General features: G+C 43.0%; 2 protein-coding genes across 3 annotated transcripts in view; one reads left to right on the top strand and one right to left on the bottom strand.

The window, feature by feature from the left end:
- Positions 1–2,652, top strand: part of LOC143292993 (microsomal triglyceride transfer protein large subunit-like) — a 41,119-nt gene extending 38,467 nt beyond the window's left edge. For both annotated transcript variants that reach the window (XM_076603759.1, XM_076603760.1), the window contains exon 19: positions 697–2,652. The gene's annotated coding sequence lies outside the window, so the exon portion shown is untranslated. The remainder of the gene's footprint in view (positions 1–696) is intronic.
- Positions 2,653–2,871: 219 nt separating this feature from the next.
- LOC143292992 (zinc finger CCHC domain-containing protein 24-like) overlaps positions 2,872–17,830 on the bottom strand; it is a 30,050-nt gene continuing 15,091 nt past the window's right edge. Inside the window, exons 3-4 of the mRNA XM_076603758.1 lie at positions 9,958–10,122; positions 2,872–8,769 (exon numbers count right to left, since the gene is read on the bottom strand). Of these exons, the coding sequence (XP_076459873.1) occupies positions 8,656–8,769; positions 9,958–10,122 (279 nt within the window). The 3' untranslated portion in view covers positions 2,872–8,655. The remainder of the gene's footprint in view (positions 8,770–9,957; positions 10,123–17,830) is intronic.

Genomic DNA, 17,830 nt, shown 5'->3' with positions numbered 1-17,830 from the left:
ATCATAAATCGTTACAACTTCTGGGACAGTTGACGTATCTGGTTAGGGGATGAGGTATAAGAGGAAATGTTACTATACGATTTGAGTGGTTTGTTTCATTGTATTTGTGGACGAGGCTTGAGTGAAAGCTTACACAGAGGACTGCGTGCAGTGTATGTGACTGCGAAGAACGGCCAACTTATATATATATTTTTTCTTTAGGGGTGTGGAAGTATACATATTTGACCAGAGCGTACCGATAGACACCAAGAAGCACTGCATACACTATAATCTTCAGAAGCACTGCATACACTACAATCTTCAGAAGCATTATAATCTTCATCGATCACAAATCTGTGTTTGACACCATTGATACGTATTGTTTACATCGTCGGAATACGGTTTGGTATTAATGTTTGGGAGGACCAAGCAAAGAAATGGAGCGAGGGAGTGCTTTCTGGTGTACTGTAGAAAAACATCTCTCTTCAGTGTCTTCTCTTTGTCTGCTGGGTGGATCAGAGAGAAAAGATCGAGGTGGTGTGTGTGTGTGTGTGTGTGTGTGTGTGTGAGAGAGAGAGAGATAAAGAGAGAGAGAGAGAGTATTCCGAAAGGCTGTGGCGGAGTGAATCCATTCTTGATTTCATGTGCCATGTATACATGCATCATAACTTATGTGCACGGGGTGTGTGTGTGTGTGTGTGTGTGTGTGTGTTGCAGGAGTCCCAGCGTGTTGACATGATGGACATCATTTTCATCATCCATTATTATCAGTTTGCTCTGGTCGCACCTCGCTTCCCCCCACGCCCCCTATCTCCTCATAATAAGAACGTTCAGTGTGATGCTCTTTGTATACAAGTGATGTTTGATCTATTTAAAAAAAAAGAGTGTGATAGGGATCAACATTCCGAGCAAACTAAATATTCCCCAGATATGGCCATACTTTTTATAAGATATATGCCATCGAGAAGAAAAAAATTGGTTCATTTATGTGTACTTTTGTGTGAAGAACACAAGAAATCCTGTATGTGTTGTGTGGAGTTCCTGAATGGCCAGACTTTGTCATTCATCAGGTGTTGCCTTGGTAACTGAAAAAACAACAACAACAAAAGTACGATAAATCTGCTGTTTGCAGGATCTCAATATGGCAACCAGGGTTCTGTGTATCTGTAGGTCTCACAGGGTAACGTTGGAACAAAACTACAGTCGTATGCTACTGTCTTTGAGGATACTCAGAATTTGTAGGTCTAGTACATCAAATATTTTTTTTCATAATCTTTAATTAATCTACAAAAAGGAAAACTCTTGTGATAATATGCTTTATGTATGTGTTTGCTTGATAACAACATACTTTTTCATACTTTTTATCATTTTGAAATATATTGATTTTGTCGACGCTTATACTATAATAGTAAGATACATGTTCAGAATCTGAGGCTTCCATTTCAAGGTTGAGATTAGTTCTTTTGTTTTATATAAATGGAGGTGTGGTTTTTTTGTTTGTTTTTCTTTTCAAGTCAGCTGTAAACCGCGATCCAAGCAGTTTGTGCATTTTTCTTTAAGATTTTTAGAAAACATAATAGCCTTGTATTAAATAAATAAATTATAAAAAAAAAAAGCTCACTATAATAGCCGTGTCAGTGGACTTACAGTTTATTATACAAAGCAACGAATTTTTTGTTTCATAACAGAAAGCGTGGTGGTCTGGGAAAGCTTAACATTTTCAAAGAGCTCCTTACAATTCATATTACAAACTGTCGAATTATGGCAACAGCAATTGACATTCTTCTGTACGTGTGACGTGGTCCCATGTTGAGACATACCCTATGACCTCTCTGTCCAGATCTTCGATATTATTTAGGATAATGTCTCATTCATCAGAGGACCATACATTAACACTGGATGTGTCAACCAAGTAATATTCAGCCTCTCCAAACAGCCATGTCGACAGTCATTTATTACCTTTGTCTTTGTATTTCCTTTGTCTGAATCATGTGAATGTCTGCATGGTTCTTCAGCACTGGCTGTGCATTATGAACTGGTCAGCCAAGTGATCATAGCGACACACCGCCTATCTCAAGCCTGGTTACAGACTGCAGGATTTTTTTTTTTTTTTTAATTATTATACTTGTAAAGCGCCTATCTTCGGTCGAAGACCAAGCTCTAAACGCTTTACAAACGCGCGGTCATTTACACAACATGCTGCTTCTGTGGTAAAGCCGACTGACAGCTGCCTACATGCGTTCTTCATTCGTTTCCTGTGTCATTCAGTCAGGCTGCACCCTCGGATTCCCTGCACCCTTTGGGGACAGCTCACATGTGGCACGGTTGTTTCTGGCTCGTTTGGTATGACTGCCGACGTGACTACTGCTACAGAAAGTGACTGATGGTGGACGGTGATTGTGGCCACGAAGCATGTGGGGGACCTATCGATCATCGCTTCAGAAACATATAGCGCTGCCTTGCAGTAATCTAGCCTCTCATCACTTGACATCCTCTTTCACGTCAATAGATAATTCAAAATATGTATTTTCAAGCGTAATGCGTAAAAAAATCAAAGATATTTTGGATCAAAGAATTTAAAAAAAAAAATTCCATATCATATCTTTTTGGGAACATTGCCACTTTACTGTTTGATGAATTTGTTATTATTGAATCGGATATTTTGACTTTGAATGATGTGTGTGCTGTTCGATAACTCCGTTGTGTGTGTGTGCGCGCGCGCGTGTGTGTCCGTGTGTGTGTGTGTGTGTGTGTCCGTCCGTGTGTGTGTGTGTGTTTACGTGTGTGCGTGCGTGCTCACACGTGTGTGTGTTTGTGTGTGTGTGTGTGAGTGTGTGTGTGTGAACACACAAGACCAGTAAAGACAGACAAAATGAAAACAGAAACCCCACGTTCACAGCAACTGTTTCTTTATTCGAAAGGATGGCGACAAGGCACTCCAACACACAGAGGGTAAGGCAGCAGACACAAACTGAAGGCACATCATGAAGTGTGGGGGTGTAAAGCCTGAGCAAAGTCCGGGACTGGTCAGAACCATGGGCATCACCTCAGTGACTCACAACATACTTTGTATTTCTATGACATGGACGTCCACAGCCACAACGCTTCGCGAAATGGATTTCATTGGCTGGACCCAAGTTAAAAGGAAGTCACTGCCACGGTAAGGGTGACACGGTACAGACAGAACCTGTGTCACTGCCTAGACCCATGACAACTGTCAGAGCGACAAGGACGTGACGTCACTGCCTAGACCCATGACAACTGTCAGAGCGACAAGGACGTGACGTCACTGCCTAGACCCATGACAACTGTCAGAGCGACAGGTTCATCACTGGCGCCCATGGCTCTGCCTGGTAGTGATGGCCACCTCAGGAATTGGGTTTTTGTTCATTCGTTGTCAAGGTATTGGTAAGAATGTCCCCCCTCTCTTGTCAGTGTTCCCCCTGGTGAAAAAACGAGGTGCTCCAACCAGCCTTCTCTTTGCATTAATATCCCACCAGTAAGTACAATCTCTTTTATTCTCATTGACATTCCAGTTACTGAGTGCAAGGCAGTCGTCGATCGGCTTGTTGCAGTGGTCACTTCGTGACATTGTCCTACACTTGACACATAATTATACGCTTCAGAGTATTGGAATTAACAGTACAAAGGCCAGCATTTGGTTCCCTGTTTGCAGAACATGATTATCAGTCACAATTTCCAGTTGTGAGCAAACGTCTCATGTTGGAACGTTTCCATGCTGGTAAGTATCACTGAAATCTATTCACTGACTGTAAAATCACAGGAAATGTAAAATAGAAGTTTGATATCATAGAAACTAAAATTATCTTTTTAAAAAAGAGCCGTCAATACCTTCCTGCATGCTCTTAGTATTAGCTCTTTAAATACAAATATGTGAAAAAACATTTTGTCAGTTGGAAACGTATTCAAATATGAAGGGAATGGTGTCTTCTTGTTAATAATTTTACAAACAGAAATAAGACAGCATCAGAAATAGTGATGCCACAAGCAGCAAAGCCGATCTTGAATACCTTTGCATTTGGAGCACCTATACATTGCTTTTTCACCCCGAGATGGAACATGTGACAATTTTTTCAGTGTCTTGCACATCTTGGAAATGTATAAACAGACAGAAACCGCTGTTGTTGACAGTGGTTCCTGTCTCCTGACAGCTCTTTGCTGCCAGTGTCGCCAGGGGGCCTGCTTGGGGGCAGAGGGCAGAGCTCAGGACAGGTCTGTCTGTCTCTGTCGCACGCCACTCAAGCAGGCAGCAAGCACGTGGATGTGCTTGGCATTGCAAGGCATTGGGTGACAAACCCGGTACGTGTCCGATAGGTTCAACGAGGACAGTATCATCTGCACTAACAACTCTCTCTGCCATTCTGTACAGACTGGATAACAAAGGTGCGGTCTCTGACCATATAACAAAAGATTCTTTCTTTCTTTCTTTCCAAAACCAACATTTTTTCTCATAATTAAAATTGAAAGATTATGAAAGAAAGTATTTACCAACATTTACACATACGAAGATAGAAACCAGAAGTATCTGAAGTCTTTTTTCCAAACAAACACAGTACATGACCAAAAAGATTCATCCATATGAAACAAGGTACAGGATATGTAATAATACTTGATGTTTTGGCAGTGATGAACTCTGCAGAGTTTGCAGCCATCACGGGATATACCAACCACCAGACTGACCTCGCTTCACATTCATCATCAACATTTCAGACATGTATGGGCATGAGGGCGCTCCAGCCAACTGACATGGCAGTGAGACAGGATGTGAAGGTCAATTAACCACGTCCTAGCAACATGTAATACCCGCTTTTCTTCTCTTTTCCTGCTGGCTTCCTACCCAGTGTTTCCCAAACTGAAAATGAGGTTTTCTGGCATGATCTTTTCACGCACGTGGCTGGAGGTGGGGTGGTGGTGGAGGATATATGGGGAAGGAGAAAGAAAAACCAGAGTGCAGGTTCACAAAGAATTAGCTCAGCACAAGCAGTTTCGCTGGTGAGCATACATGTGCTGAGGGGTGACTGAAACAGGGAACGCTAGTTCCATTCTGTGACTGACTGACTGACACCTCTGGCCTGATTGTTCCACATCACAGTACCCCTACCATGACAACCAGTCAGTATATGTTTGAGACAGCAAGTTTAAGGTATGTTTGACCTCTGACCTCACCCTGCCTGTGGTAGTGATGAAGGTCAGAGGGCACCAGAGCTGTGTGGAGTCACAGTATTTCCCTGCAGGTTACTCAACAAAACCTAGATGGGTTCGTCCCGGTATGGCCATTGTCAGTGAAAACCATCAACAGCACACAGCCTGCAGTAGGGATGGTTTTGCAGCTTTGCAGAACATGAACATAAAAACAAATACAGATATAAAAACAAGGGAACACTAGGAACAATGGACTGCTACATATCATCTATCACCTGAGATTGGTTTGGCAATAAATAGAACTTGTGTACTTTTTACATTCTTGAGCGATTGTCTAAAGTTTCATTCAATAAATTAACTTAGCAAATGATACAAAAAATCTGAAGAGTTGCTTGGAACTCATGATGTTGCTGAGAGAGTACACAGGTTATTGTATCGGTCATACTGTATGACACCATACAGAAAAGAGATCATCAGTTTTTATGAGCCAGCTATACATGATCTAAAATAAAATATGATGATAAAAAAATTACTATCACATTGGTAATACCATTTGTTATTTTTCAAAGTTGAAAAAAAACCCCGAAGGAAATTAAACTACAACAATAACAACCACAGCAGTATAGACGTGTCATGAGTAATAGTTTTGATTCTTTTTTTTTCTTTTTTTTAAAAAAAAGGGGTACTATAACGTTTTACAATGAAAAAAGACCAATCTGTTGAAACCTTTGTCAGAAACAGGGCCATCGTCACAACATTGTGCAGAGACAAAAAACAAACAAAAAAAGTGTTCACATTCCTTTGATGTTTCCAAATTTTAGTGCATAGTTTTTTTTGTTGCCAATAGATATGCAGACTGGAGACAAGTAGTCAAAACTATAGCAGGTACGACCAGCGTCTGCTAATGCATTAAACCTCAAACCAAATGAAAAAACAAAAACAAAAAAATATTTTTAAAAACATAATAAAACAAACAATACAACAGAAAAAAAAAACAGAACAGAAAACATGCTGCGTATGCATGTACTTGCAACATATTTATTATAATCGGAAAGAAATCCAGCTCTTAAAGACTACAAGTTAGTTGTATAATGCAGAGACATTTGAAACAAAAAAACAATCATTTTGAAAATGACAAGCATTGTCAAGAACAAGCATTTAGAAAAAGAAAAAAGCATTTAAACAGAACTACAGGAGTTAGCATGCAACTCCCCAACATGACTACATTGCACAAGAGAAAGAATATTGCAAACTATCGGCCTGGCTCTACTTGAGCATTGACTGCTACAAGCATCGCTGTATGTTCATAGCTCTCTGTCCTTTGTACAATAGTGTCAGATATTTATCTGTAGGATATTTTCTCACCACACAAACCATGTCCATTCATTCCATGACTTCTCATCAATACATCATCGTACATGGTGGTGACACCGCACTTTACTTCAGTTTTGTTTACATGTCTTTTTTCTGGTATATTGTTTTAATATACTGTGGTGTATACGTTTCAAAATGAAAGAGGATAACAAAAAAATGAGCATTAAAACACTGGGTTCTTGGCCCGCAGAATTTGGAATATCCAAGGTAAAAAGAATGTTTGGTTTGTCTGGAAAGTTGGGATTGAAGAAGCCAATTTATACATATACCATCAGCCAGGTCAGCTGTCAGCAAAGCCAAACACTGCCAATATATACAGAGAATCTGACCACGAACCTTTCCACCTTGTCTCTCCCAGCCTGCTGACTAGACAGGCCAGGTCCGTATTGTCCCCAAAATGTACAGATGAGCCGTGCTGAGCCAAACCCTGGTCTCAGCAGCTGTAGTGTATACACAACTCACATCTTCGTCCCTCGTGAGAATATTTCCCACGTGAGCAAGCCTATTAAGTAGTCAGGCCAACTTGTCATCTTATGTTTACAACTCTGTCCGTAGTTCATTCTGTCCATAACTGCTGCCCTTTGCACAGTTGACCTGACTACTTAACCAACTTGGTTCTGGTCCGAATTGTGAATGACAACATTGGTATGTCTCAGAGAACAAGACCCCACCACTGTCCATATATCACATGTCATAAAATATTACACCTTTTCTTTTCTCCTCTTTTATAAATGTTTACTTTGTGGAATACATTCCAAATGGCTAAATTTATATATAAAAAAGACACCTGGGTCTTCTGGGTTTCTTTCACTCCACTGTATCAGCTTGATATGTCACTGAACTTGTGCGCTTTTATTCCAATTCACATTTTGTTTGGTGACACTGAACATTATTTTTCTCTTTCACTGTCTTAATTTAAGTTTTGCTCTTTTTTTACATGTCTTTAACACTGAAAGACTGGATAAAAATTCTGATATAAACATACTCCTTTACATTTGATGTTTCAAGAGAAAAAAAAGTGACAGTTCAGTCATGACAGTGTTCATCTGTTTGGTCTTAGCATGATAGACATTGCTTCATGGCATGGTCAAATTTGGGAGATTTGTTGTAACGTTTTATCATTTCCTCTCTTGCTGCAGTAGATATCTACACTTCAGCTGGAAATGTTCGTGTGACAACTGTATAAAATTAAAACAACTAAAAACAAAGCCGCAGGCAGCTGATGCAATCTGGCACCAACTTAAAAGGATAACAGCATGACCATCAAGATGGAGAGGATGGAATCGTGCGGTTCACGATTAGTTCTGGGCAACACCAGCAAAGCGCAACACAGTGGTGATGGGACACACAAGATGGCAGCAGCGGCAGCAGCAAAGGGAGGTAAGGCACACGAGGTGATTACACAGCACAGCTAGAGACAGGGGGATGGAAACACTACAACAACGTTCTACTCGTACTCATGAGTGATGACGGCTCTGCACACACAATGCCCCAGTAGTTACCAAGTTAAAGTCAGGAAAACATTTTAGTTCAAAGAACATGTACTGTGAAAAGGACTTTTCTCTGAAAACAAAACAGTTCCCTCCCTCCCTCCTCCTGAATATAGTAAGACAATGATTATAAAAACTGCAACCCAACAAGCAGCCATCAAACAACTATTTCCCTGAAAGAATCAATATTCACTTGGTTCTGGTAGTGTATTCACAACTCACATCTTCGCAGTCTGTTAAAAAAAAATTCATCTTGTATTTTATAACACTGAAGGTCTGTTTCAGCTTCGTTCATATTTTCTCTAACTTATATGGACAAAACAAGTTTGCCTTAATTCATATGAACATCCTCACAGTTCGTTCAAAACAAGCGGAAAGTTCTATTTAAGTTTCATTAATTTTTTTCCCCAACTGACAGGTTTGTCTTATTTCATGTAAAAACATGCGAAATGTTCATTCTTAATAAACCAACCTCACCATCATCATATGTAATCCATTTAAACACGAAAAAATGTTCATTCAGAGACGCGAAAAAAAAACCCGAAAAAGTCCAGGCAACTGACTGGATGCTGTGTGTGAAGAAGCATACTGAAGGCACGGAGGGTTGTGGAGAGAAGGCAAGCTGGGCACGGGGCTGACTGATGAACGTTCAGTTCATGCGTCGGCAGTAGTAGCCCAGCATCTTACACTTCTCGCACAGATGTTGGGGGTGTACTTTGCTTTGATCAGACACATCCAGACCATCCGGCTTTTCCAGTGGACGCTGAAATGTGGAATATAATAATAATCATAATCACAATGACATTGATAATGATAATGGTGATGATGAGAAGAAGGGGGAGGAAGAATAACATAATTGGTATTTATAACGTGCTCTTCCTATCTATATCTATATCTATATACCTATATAGGGCTTTAAGTTGTCACTGTGGCAAATCTGGAACACATCACATTCATAACTCTTTTTTTTTCTTTTTTTTTGCAAAAGAAGAGACCAGAAACTTTACTTCCACCATCTGTCTTCAGCTCTGTTATTGTATCCTGAGATCATCTTAGTTTTGTGTCCTTTGTGTGAGCATGTCCTGTGTGTGTGTGTGTGTCTGTGTGTGTGCATGTGTGTATGTGTGTCTGTGTGTGTGCATATGTGTGTGTGTGCGTGCGTGCGTGCGTGCGTGTGTGTGTGTGTGTGTGTGTGTGCGTGTGTGTGAGCATGTCCTGTGTGTGTGTGTGCGCGCGCGCGCGAGCGCGTGCATGCGGGTGTATGTGTGTGTGTGTGTGCGTGTGTGTGATGCACACACATGCATCATCATATCATCATCATCAACTTATTGTGAATTATATTCTCATCATGGCTATCCTTATCGTAATCATAAGTGAAAAACTGAATCTGATATGGATTGCTGAGTGGCTGGGGGAGTGGTGGGGGTCAGGTGCTGGGGGTGGGGTTGGTGGCTGAGTGGATAGGCCAGGTGTCCGACCTGTTCCTGGTGTGAATACACATGCCTGACCTACTTATGGTGTGGATCGACCATGTCTGACTTACTTACGGTGTGGATTGAGACCTACTTATGGTGTGGATTGAGACCTACTTATGGTGTGGATTGACCATGTCTGACCTACTTATGGTGTGGATTGACCATGTCTGACCTACTTATGGTGTGGATAGCTTGAACTTGTGGAATGGACAGACCATAATGCCTGACCTGTTTGTGTGTATAGACCATAATGTCTTACCTACTTTTGGAGTTATTAGTCCATGTCTGACCTACTAGCAGTGTGGACAGACCATCATGTCTGACCTACTTGTGTGGATTGACCATCATGTCTGACCTGTTTGGGAGGAGAGACCATCTCTGACCTACTTTTGGTGTGACTAGACCATATCTGACCTACTTGTGATAAGGACAGACCATGCCTGACTTACTTGTGGTGTGGATAGATCATGTCTGACCTGTTTGTGTGGATAGACCATGATGTGGCACTTGATGCACTCTTGTCCCATGTTGGCCCAGCTGTTGCCGCTCATCCACTTTCTCTTGCACTTGGGGCACTTGTACTCCCCAAAGCACCGCTTCTTGCCCTGGTACGGCGTCAGGCCTTCGCCTTTGGGCCGCGCCTGTACAGCACACCACGACAGTTCACATGTGTGTGACTGGAGCTGTTTCACCCCCTCCCCCCCAACACCCTCCCACTCCTCCTCCCCCCCCCACCCCCCCCACACCCACCCACCCCCCCACACACACACACACTTCGACAGGAAAAACAAATAAAACTGCACGCAGGAAAAAATACAAAAAAATGGGTGGCACTATAGTGTTGCAACGCCTTCTCCCTGGGGAGAGCAGCCTGAATTTCACACAGAGAAATCTGCTGTGATAAAAAGAAATACACACACACACACACACACACACACACACACACACACACACACACACACACACACACTATGCTGTACAGAAATGTCCAATTCAAAGCAGGTTGGCTTCACAGAATATATATGTAACCAAGCACTATGCTTGCTTCAAAACTTGCATCAAGCACAAGCTGTATTAGCAGACGACAGTTTTTGCAACTAACCCATGCACAGAATGTGTGACGCCACTCCCGGTTTGAATGCAAAGCCCATTCCAAACCTATTCCCTAATCATCTATTAAATCAAGTCTCTGTATCGTTCACTGCAATATTAGTTGTTGTGCTTTAGACACACACTTTAATCAGTTAGAAGCATACTTGTTTTCAGTTGATCTTCGTCAGTCTAAATATTTCAGCTGACGCTAAGCTTACGTCATTTGTCCTCCTCACCAGACAACCCCCTCACTGCTCGACCAGTGTCACGGTATGCTATTGGCTGAGCTGGAATCTGTGTTTCTGCTCCACCGTATTAAATTAATATCTCTTTTGTCGGATCAGTAAACTACAAGTATTATATACTGCCAGAATTGTCGCGATTCCATCTTTAAATCTATTCCATTTATGTTTGCCTACGTTAAACTGATTTAACGCAGTTTGTAATTTTCAACGAGTTTGTTAAAACTGACCCTGTTCAGGTAACTTAAATTAAGATTATAAATTCACCGTAAATAATCAACACTTCATTTTATACTCATTAGAAAGTAGGCGTTGAGCTCTTTCTTTTGCAACTTATCCAACGTAAATTGGTTCAGGAATCATTTAGAAATCTGTCACTGAACACTTTGTAAGAAACACAGTTGTCGGATTTGGCCTGATTTGAGCTGATCTGCTTCGCAGCACACGTGATTGTCTTTGTAGTCCGCTTAACTTGCATAAATTGGCACAGTGACTGATGAGTGGTCACTTCATACCTGGTCAATCATCTGACCAGAGCCACGCTCTCTCTCTTGCTGTGTCACAAGCAGTGTGTGAGTGTGTGCCGTGTGTGTTCCCACAACGGCGGACATCTCGCTACATATCACTGCACTGTCTTCTCTTGTATGTCTTCTCTTATTATGCCTTCTTCTATTCTCTTCTCCTTTATGTTTTCTTCTTAGTTTTTCTCTACATAACTATTGTAAATAAAACAATAGAAAAACCCATTTGTGACTGGCCTCTATATGTTCCTGGCCTCTGCGCGGGAATTCTTGTCTATCCTTTAATACAGTAAATCATCATTAAGTTAGTTCTTTTGTACCGTCCGTACCTTGAATAACCACTCGGTTCAGTAACACGGCTACATATAAAACAAAATACAAAAGAAAAAAAAAAGAAAAAAGCAACTGAAATCACTGCCATCAACAGCAGCCTTTCCACCACCTCTCCAGGTTTACACCTGGAAGGAAACACCACGTCCTTTTCCACCACCTCTCCTGGTATACACCTGGAAGGAAACACCACATGCCTTTCCACCACCTCTCCAGGTATACACCTGGAAGGAAACACCAGTCCTTTTCCACCACCTCTCCAGGTATACACCTGGAAGGAAACACCACGTGCCTTTCCACCACCTCTCCAGGTATACACCTGGAAGGAAACACCACGTGCCTTTCCACCAAATGTTTGGCTGATTCAGGTGGCACAAAGCTGACACAACACCGCTGCCTGTCAGGTTCTATCCACTGGCGATGAAGCCACACCCGCTGAGGTGTTGAAACTGTTGGAAGTGTATATGCAGAACAGAGGAAACACTTTGTTTAACACCTTGTTGTGGGCATGTCATGCTCAACAATGATGATGTCATGTTTTGCGTTACCTGATGGGGAAAATGTCAAAACTTACAGATACAGACCAAGCGTGCTGAATGCATTATAACTGACCGATTAAACCAGACTTAACTGGAAGGTGAAGTTTGACTGGAGTTCTACCTGGTGAGAGGGTGCCCTGAAAGTATTGTGGTTTTTTCTGGGTTTGAGGGCTCCAACATTTCCTGACTGTTTTTACCCCGTCATGGATGTGGCTATACTCCATTCACGGGAATGTGAACGTTGGGTGTGTTCCTGTTTTCATAACCCACTGAATGCTAACATGGATTGTTGAATTTTTGATGAGTGCATGTGAACGTCTGCATGCATACACACATGAAGAGGTTCAGGCAAACAGGTGAACTCCGTCCACTCTCTTTGACCCCATCGACTCTCTTTGGTTCAAGCACAAACAGGTCTGCTGACCTCGGAGATCAGGAAAAAAATCCACCCGCCAGGCCCATGGACCAGGATTCAGACCACCAGGACACTCCAATATTTTGGGCACTCTGAAACGGACTTAACTTTGCATATTACAGAAATCCAGCTGTAAGCATTTGAAATGTTATAACACGAACTTCAGTGCTTCATAATTCGTGATGACTAATATATATCATGTAATTCATATTTCTTTGCTAAAACAGCACACACAGACAGCACATCTGGCTGTGTTTTAAGAGCTATGACAGTCATGTTGGGAAACATTTCAGTGAACATCAGACCATAAAAGCAACACGTTAACAGCAATGACCTGAAACTGAACACTTTCATCCCATCAAGAGTAACAGTACTTGTTTGGTGTTCACTGGTTGGTCTCCATCTCTCTCTATTTGCTTGAATGTCCTGTCAATACATGTATGTTTTTCAGGATGATTCCAAGAATATATTACCATTATTTGTCACAAACTTCAGCAATTCATTTGACAAAATTTGTATTGTGGCCATCTTGGAAAGCACATTAATTTTGAGAACATGAACATCATATCTAACTCTACTATCTATGTATGCTTAATGGACAGCTGACTTCTGTCACAAAAAACAAGTGTTCTGTTTAAGTACTGGACTGGAAGCCTGAACCTCCTGCCACACTGAGCATGGTTCAAATCCTCAGAGACAGGGTGACATGTCAATGGAGGCATACATACCTCTTTCATTATGAATGTTGTCTATGTCACCCCGACATTACAAGTATAAAGTAAACCAAGGCAATGGCATTTTGTAAAAGAAGGGAACTGCATTTCATTATATTACGTCATCTGATAATGCTAATGTGGGATGAAATATTCACAAGCGCTGATTGCTAAATGAATATGGAAATTCAGACAGTACTATTTCTTAGGTGCACATAGCAAAAGGCCATTTGAAACCCGAATACTCTCTCATGTGTGAAAACACACACATACCCACACACCCACCCACACACACACACGTTCAGTTGAATACCATCAATATTGAAAAGACGTTAAAGAAAGAAAGAATTCATCAAGGAAAGTGTGTGGCCAAACAAAGAAACAGCCTGGTATGAGCAGTAAGCACGAGTGGAAGCAGGCATGTTAGTGGTGTGTAGCAGTACAGTGAAGCAAGCAGCGGAGATGATGACGGGCGCTGTGTAGAGCCAGCCCCTCTTACAGCCCCTCCCCACTCCCCTCAAGTCCTCCCCCTCTCGCACCTCCCTCCTGGTTATCAAACCATCTGTCTGCTTTCCGTGCTTCTGTTCTCACTTTTCTTCCGCTCACAGCGTGATAAGATGTGTATGTAAGCTCTGTGCTTTTAGTGCGCGCGGACACACGCATGCACACGTCCACGACACACTGAGCAGTTTCATTTTGCACGTCCGTAGCCGAACCAGTCTATTAAAATGAGGTACTGTCTTAAGATACTAAACTGGACCATAAATATGAAGATCTGGCATCAGTTAAGTAAAGAAAACTGCGTTAATATGGCCATGCAACAACATCCAACAGCCTTGTAAAACAATCTTCCAAAGAACTTCGAAAGAGGGAAACGGAGAGAAAAACCACATTGCAAAATGGACGGGGAAAAACAACATATAGTTGCAGAGACCCAGGCTTTAACACACAATCGACAGACATGGCCGGAAGAATCTGGTGAACAGCTCTTGTGTACGACTCCCCAGTGACTCTTCCATCGAGCTCAATCCCATTCATCTCAATGGACTCTTCACAGTGAGGAGAAGAAGACAAACTGAACGGTCTCTCATCTCATCTCATCTATCCCTTGACCCGTGGGTGGGTCGTTGGGGCACCATGGATGACTGCCTGGTCAGCTCGCGCCACCTGCCTCGGTCCTCAGCGGCCCTTTGAGTTGTGGCAAATGGCAGGCCCGTCCACTCTTTGATGTTGTCCTCCCACCGCTTTCTCTGTCTGCCTCTCTTCCTCCTTCCTTGTACGGTACCCTGCAGGATGGTCTTGGCTAGGCCGTCTGATCGTGTGACGTGTCCATACCAGCGGAGCTTGCGTTCCTTCACTGTGGTTAGCAGGTCTTTGAATGGGCCAATGGCGTTTTGGACTCTTCTTTTCACTTCCTCATTTGTGATGTGGTCTTTGTATGTAATGTTCAGGATCTTGCGGAAGCATCTCATTTCCAGGGCCTGGATTCTTCTCTGGAGTTCTGCAGTGAGGGTCCAGGATTCGCAAGCGTATAGAAATATTGAGAAGATGAGGGAGCGCATTAGTCTGTTTTGGACGAGAGGGAGATCTTTTTGTCCTTCCATATAGTCTTCAATCGACTCAGTGCGGCAGTAGTCTGCGCGATTCTGGACAGGACCTCTGGTTTCGAACCCTCGTCTGACACAATGGCACCCAAGTATTTGAAGGAGGAGACTTCTTCCAGTTTTTCACCGTTTACGTGCAAGTTGGACGTTACGCCTTGGCTGTTGTTGGTCATAACCTTGGTCTTCTCGGCACTGATCTCCATGCCGTAGGCTGATGATGTCTTGTCAAGTTTGTGCACGAGTTCTTCGAGTTCTTTCTCTTCTCCCGCCAGGCCATCAATGTCATCGGCAAAGCGCAGGTTGGTGATGACTCTGCCTCCAATGCTGACAGTTCCCACATGATCTTCCAGGGCGGGTTGAAGAGAGTGGGAGAGAGTAGACAGCCCTGTCTGACTCCGACCGTGGTTCTAAACCAGTTACCCGTGTTACCATTGAAGAGGACTGCACTGGTTGCTCTTTCGTATAGGTTCTGTATGGCTTGGATGATGTCTTCACTGATGTTGAATTTGTGCATGGTGGCCCATAAGGCAGCGTGCCATACCCTGTCGAACGCCTTCTTGAAGTCAATGAAGACGTGGTAGAGGTCTCTTTGGTGCTGGAGATATTTCTCGCACAGCAAGCGCAGGTTGAAGATTTGTTCTGTTGTGCTTCTCCCTGCTCTGAAGCCGGCCTGCTCTTCGGCGATGATCATTTCTGCTTGCGGCTTCAGTCGGTTGAGAAGGACCTTTAGCATGACCTTGCTGGGGTGGCTGATTAGGCTGATAGTGCGGTAGTTTTTGCACTGTTGTAGATTGCCCTTCTTGGGGATTGTGATGACCAATGATTGTGTCCAGGTGGTTGGCCACTCTCCCGTCTCCAGGATCTTATTACAGATGGTGGTGAGGGCATCAATCACCGCTTCGCCTCCAGCTTGAATCAGTTCGGCGGGAATGTTGTCGACGCCAGCTGACTTCCCTGCTTTCAGTGTCTTCACTGCTGCCTCTACTTCTTCCCGAAGAATTGGCTGGCTGTCGTTGTTGGTTGATGGGGGACAGTTCAGAACTGAAGTGTCACCTTTGGTGTCATGGTTGTACAACTCGGAGCAATATTCAGTCCAGCGCTGTAGGATGTCTTTTTCTTCAATGAGGCATTTCCCTGATTTGTCCTGGATGGTGCTGACTCGTCCTTGCTTGGTTGTTGTCAAGTTTTTGACAGTTGCGTACGCTCTTTTTGAGTTGTTCTTTTGCAGGTTGTCTTCAATCTCTGAGCACTGTTGTTCTATCCAGTTTTCTTTTGCTTTTCTCATGCTGGATTTGACCTTGTTGTTGGCGGTCCTGTATTGTTTGTTCCTTCAGGGGTGCCTTTCTTGTTCTTCAGTGCTCTTCGTTTATCGCATAGGTCGAGGATGTCAGGGGTGACCCAGGGCTTCTTCACTGGTCGTTTTGTGCCCAGAACTTCTTTGGCAGTCTCAGTCACTGCAGTGTTAAGTGCAGTTGTTTCTCTGTCGATGTTCACCTCTTCGTCCTGCAAGATGGTCAGTGCGGCGAATTTTCCTCCAATCATGGCTTTGAAAGATTCTGCAACCTCTGGGTCTTTCAGTTTCTCGAGGTCGAATCTCATTCGTGTGGTACCTTGCTTTGCGATCTTCTTGAGGCGGAGTCGGAAGGTCATCATGACCAGGTTGTGGTCGCTGCCCACGTCTGCCCCTGGGAAGCTTCTGGTCCTGGCGATGTTGATGCAGGACCGAAAGCGTTTCTTCACCAGGATGTAGTCGATCTGGTTGTTGTAGTCTCCGCCAGGGCTTTGCCAGGTCCATCTTCTGGATTTTTTGTGCGCTCCAAGTGTGTTTGCCAATATGAGGTCATATTGAACGGTAAGAATGAGCAAAAAGAAATGGCCGCTCATGAGTGGCATTCGACTTCAAAATCAGGTCTGTGACTTGTTTCCTAGAAACAAGTCAGATGGATGTATCCACAACGTGGATGTGTTCCCAGTCTTCATTTGTGTGTTGTCCTCACTCAAACAGGGCCAGATACTTCGTTCATGGCTGTCACCCCCAGTCTCTCTTTCCTCCGAAATGTTGATAAAACTTTACAGATTTCTTTTCACCCCCGTCTGCACTTTTTAAAATATGAGAGAGAGAGAGAGAGAGAGAGAGAGAGAGAGAGAGAGAGAGAGAGAGAGAGATTTTGAATGACAGCGAATGTAAGAGTGTGCTGATAATAAAAAGAAATGAAATGAGGTCAGTAATGATGATTAGTTTTTGTCATGTGTTCTTGATGTTTAAAAGTTGTGGTTTTTTTTATTGTTGGATTAATTCGTTTATACTTCAGGTTATGCAACCACTGAGTTTATACATGTTACATGTTTAAATGGGCACGTGTATGACAATAATGTTTAAAAAATATGTGGAATACAACAACTTTATGGAACGGGGATCAGAAGAGACGAACCATGCCAAACAAACCAGATGGCTTCACAGGAGAGAAATCCAAACAAAAGATTAAAAGCTTGAGGAGGTCACCAGCTGGTAACAGCCATTGTAACTGGAGAAGGATCCAAAAGTCCGTGTCTTCTCAAGAATCGTGCATTCAACAACTGCGCAAAGTGAAAAAACAAAGTAATATGGAATGACAGGAAGCTCCACCCTCCTTTAGCACGTGATTCGTGGACCGTCACCGCTGATCTTCAAAGGAGAGCTAGTCAAGCCTGTGAGATGAGATACTATCGCACAATTATGGCCAATTCCTTCAAAGACCGGACAACAAATGAAGATGTCTCCTATCCATTATCACACACGTGCGCACACGCACGCACGCACGCGCGCGCACACACACACACACACACACACTCTCTCTCTCTCTCTCTCTCTCTCTCTCTCTCTCTCGTGATCTCCTCCTCCCTCCAACTACGA

Source organism: Babylonia areolata, chromosome 18 (genome assembly GCF_041734735.1).
Source record: "Babylonia areolata isolate BAREFJ2019XMU chromosome 18, ASM4173473v1, whole genome shotgun sequence".
In the NCBI taxonomy this organism is placed as follows: domain Eukaryota; kingdom Metazoa; phylum Mollusca; class Gastropoda; order Neogastropoda; family Buccinidae; genus Babylonia; species Babylonia areolata.
The sequence above is the reverse complement of the archived record's forward strand: the minus strand, read 5'-3'. Positions and strand labels throughout refer to the sequence as shown.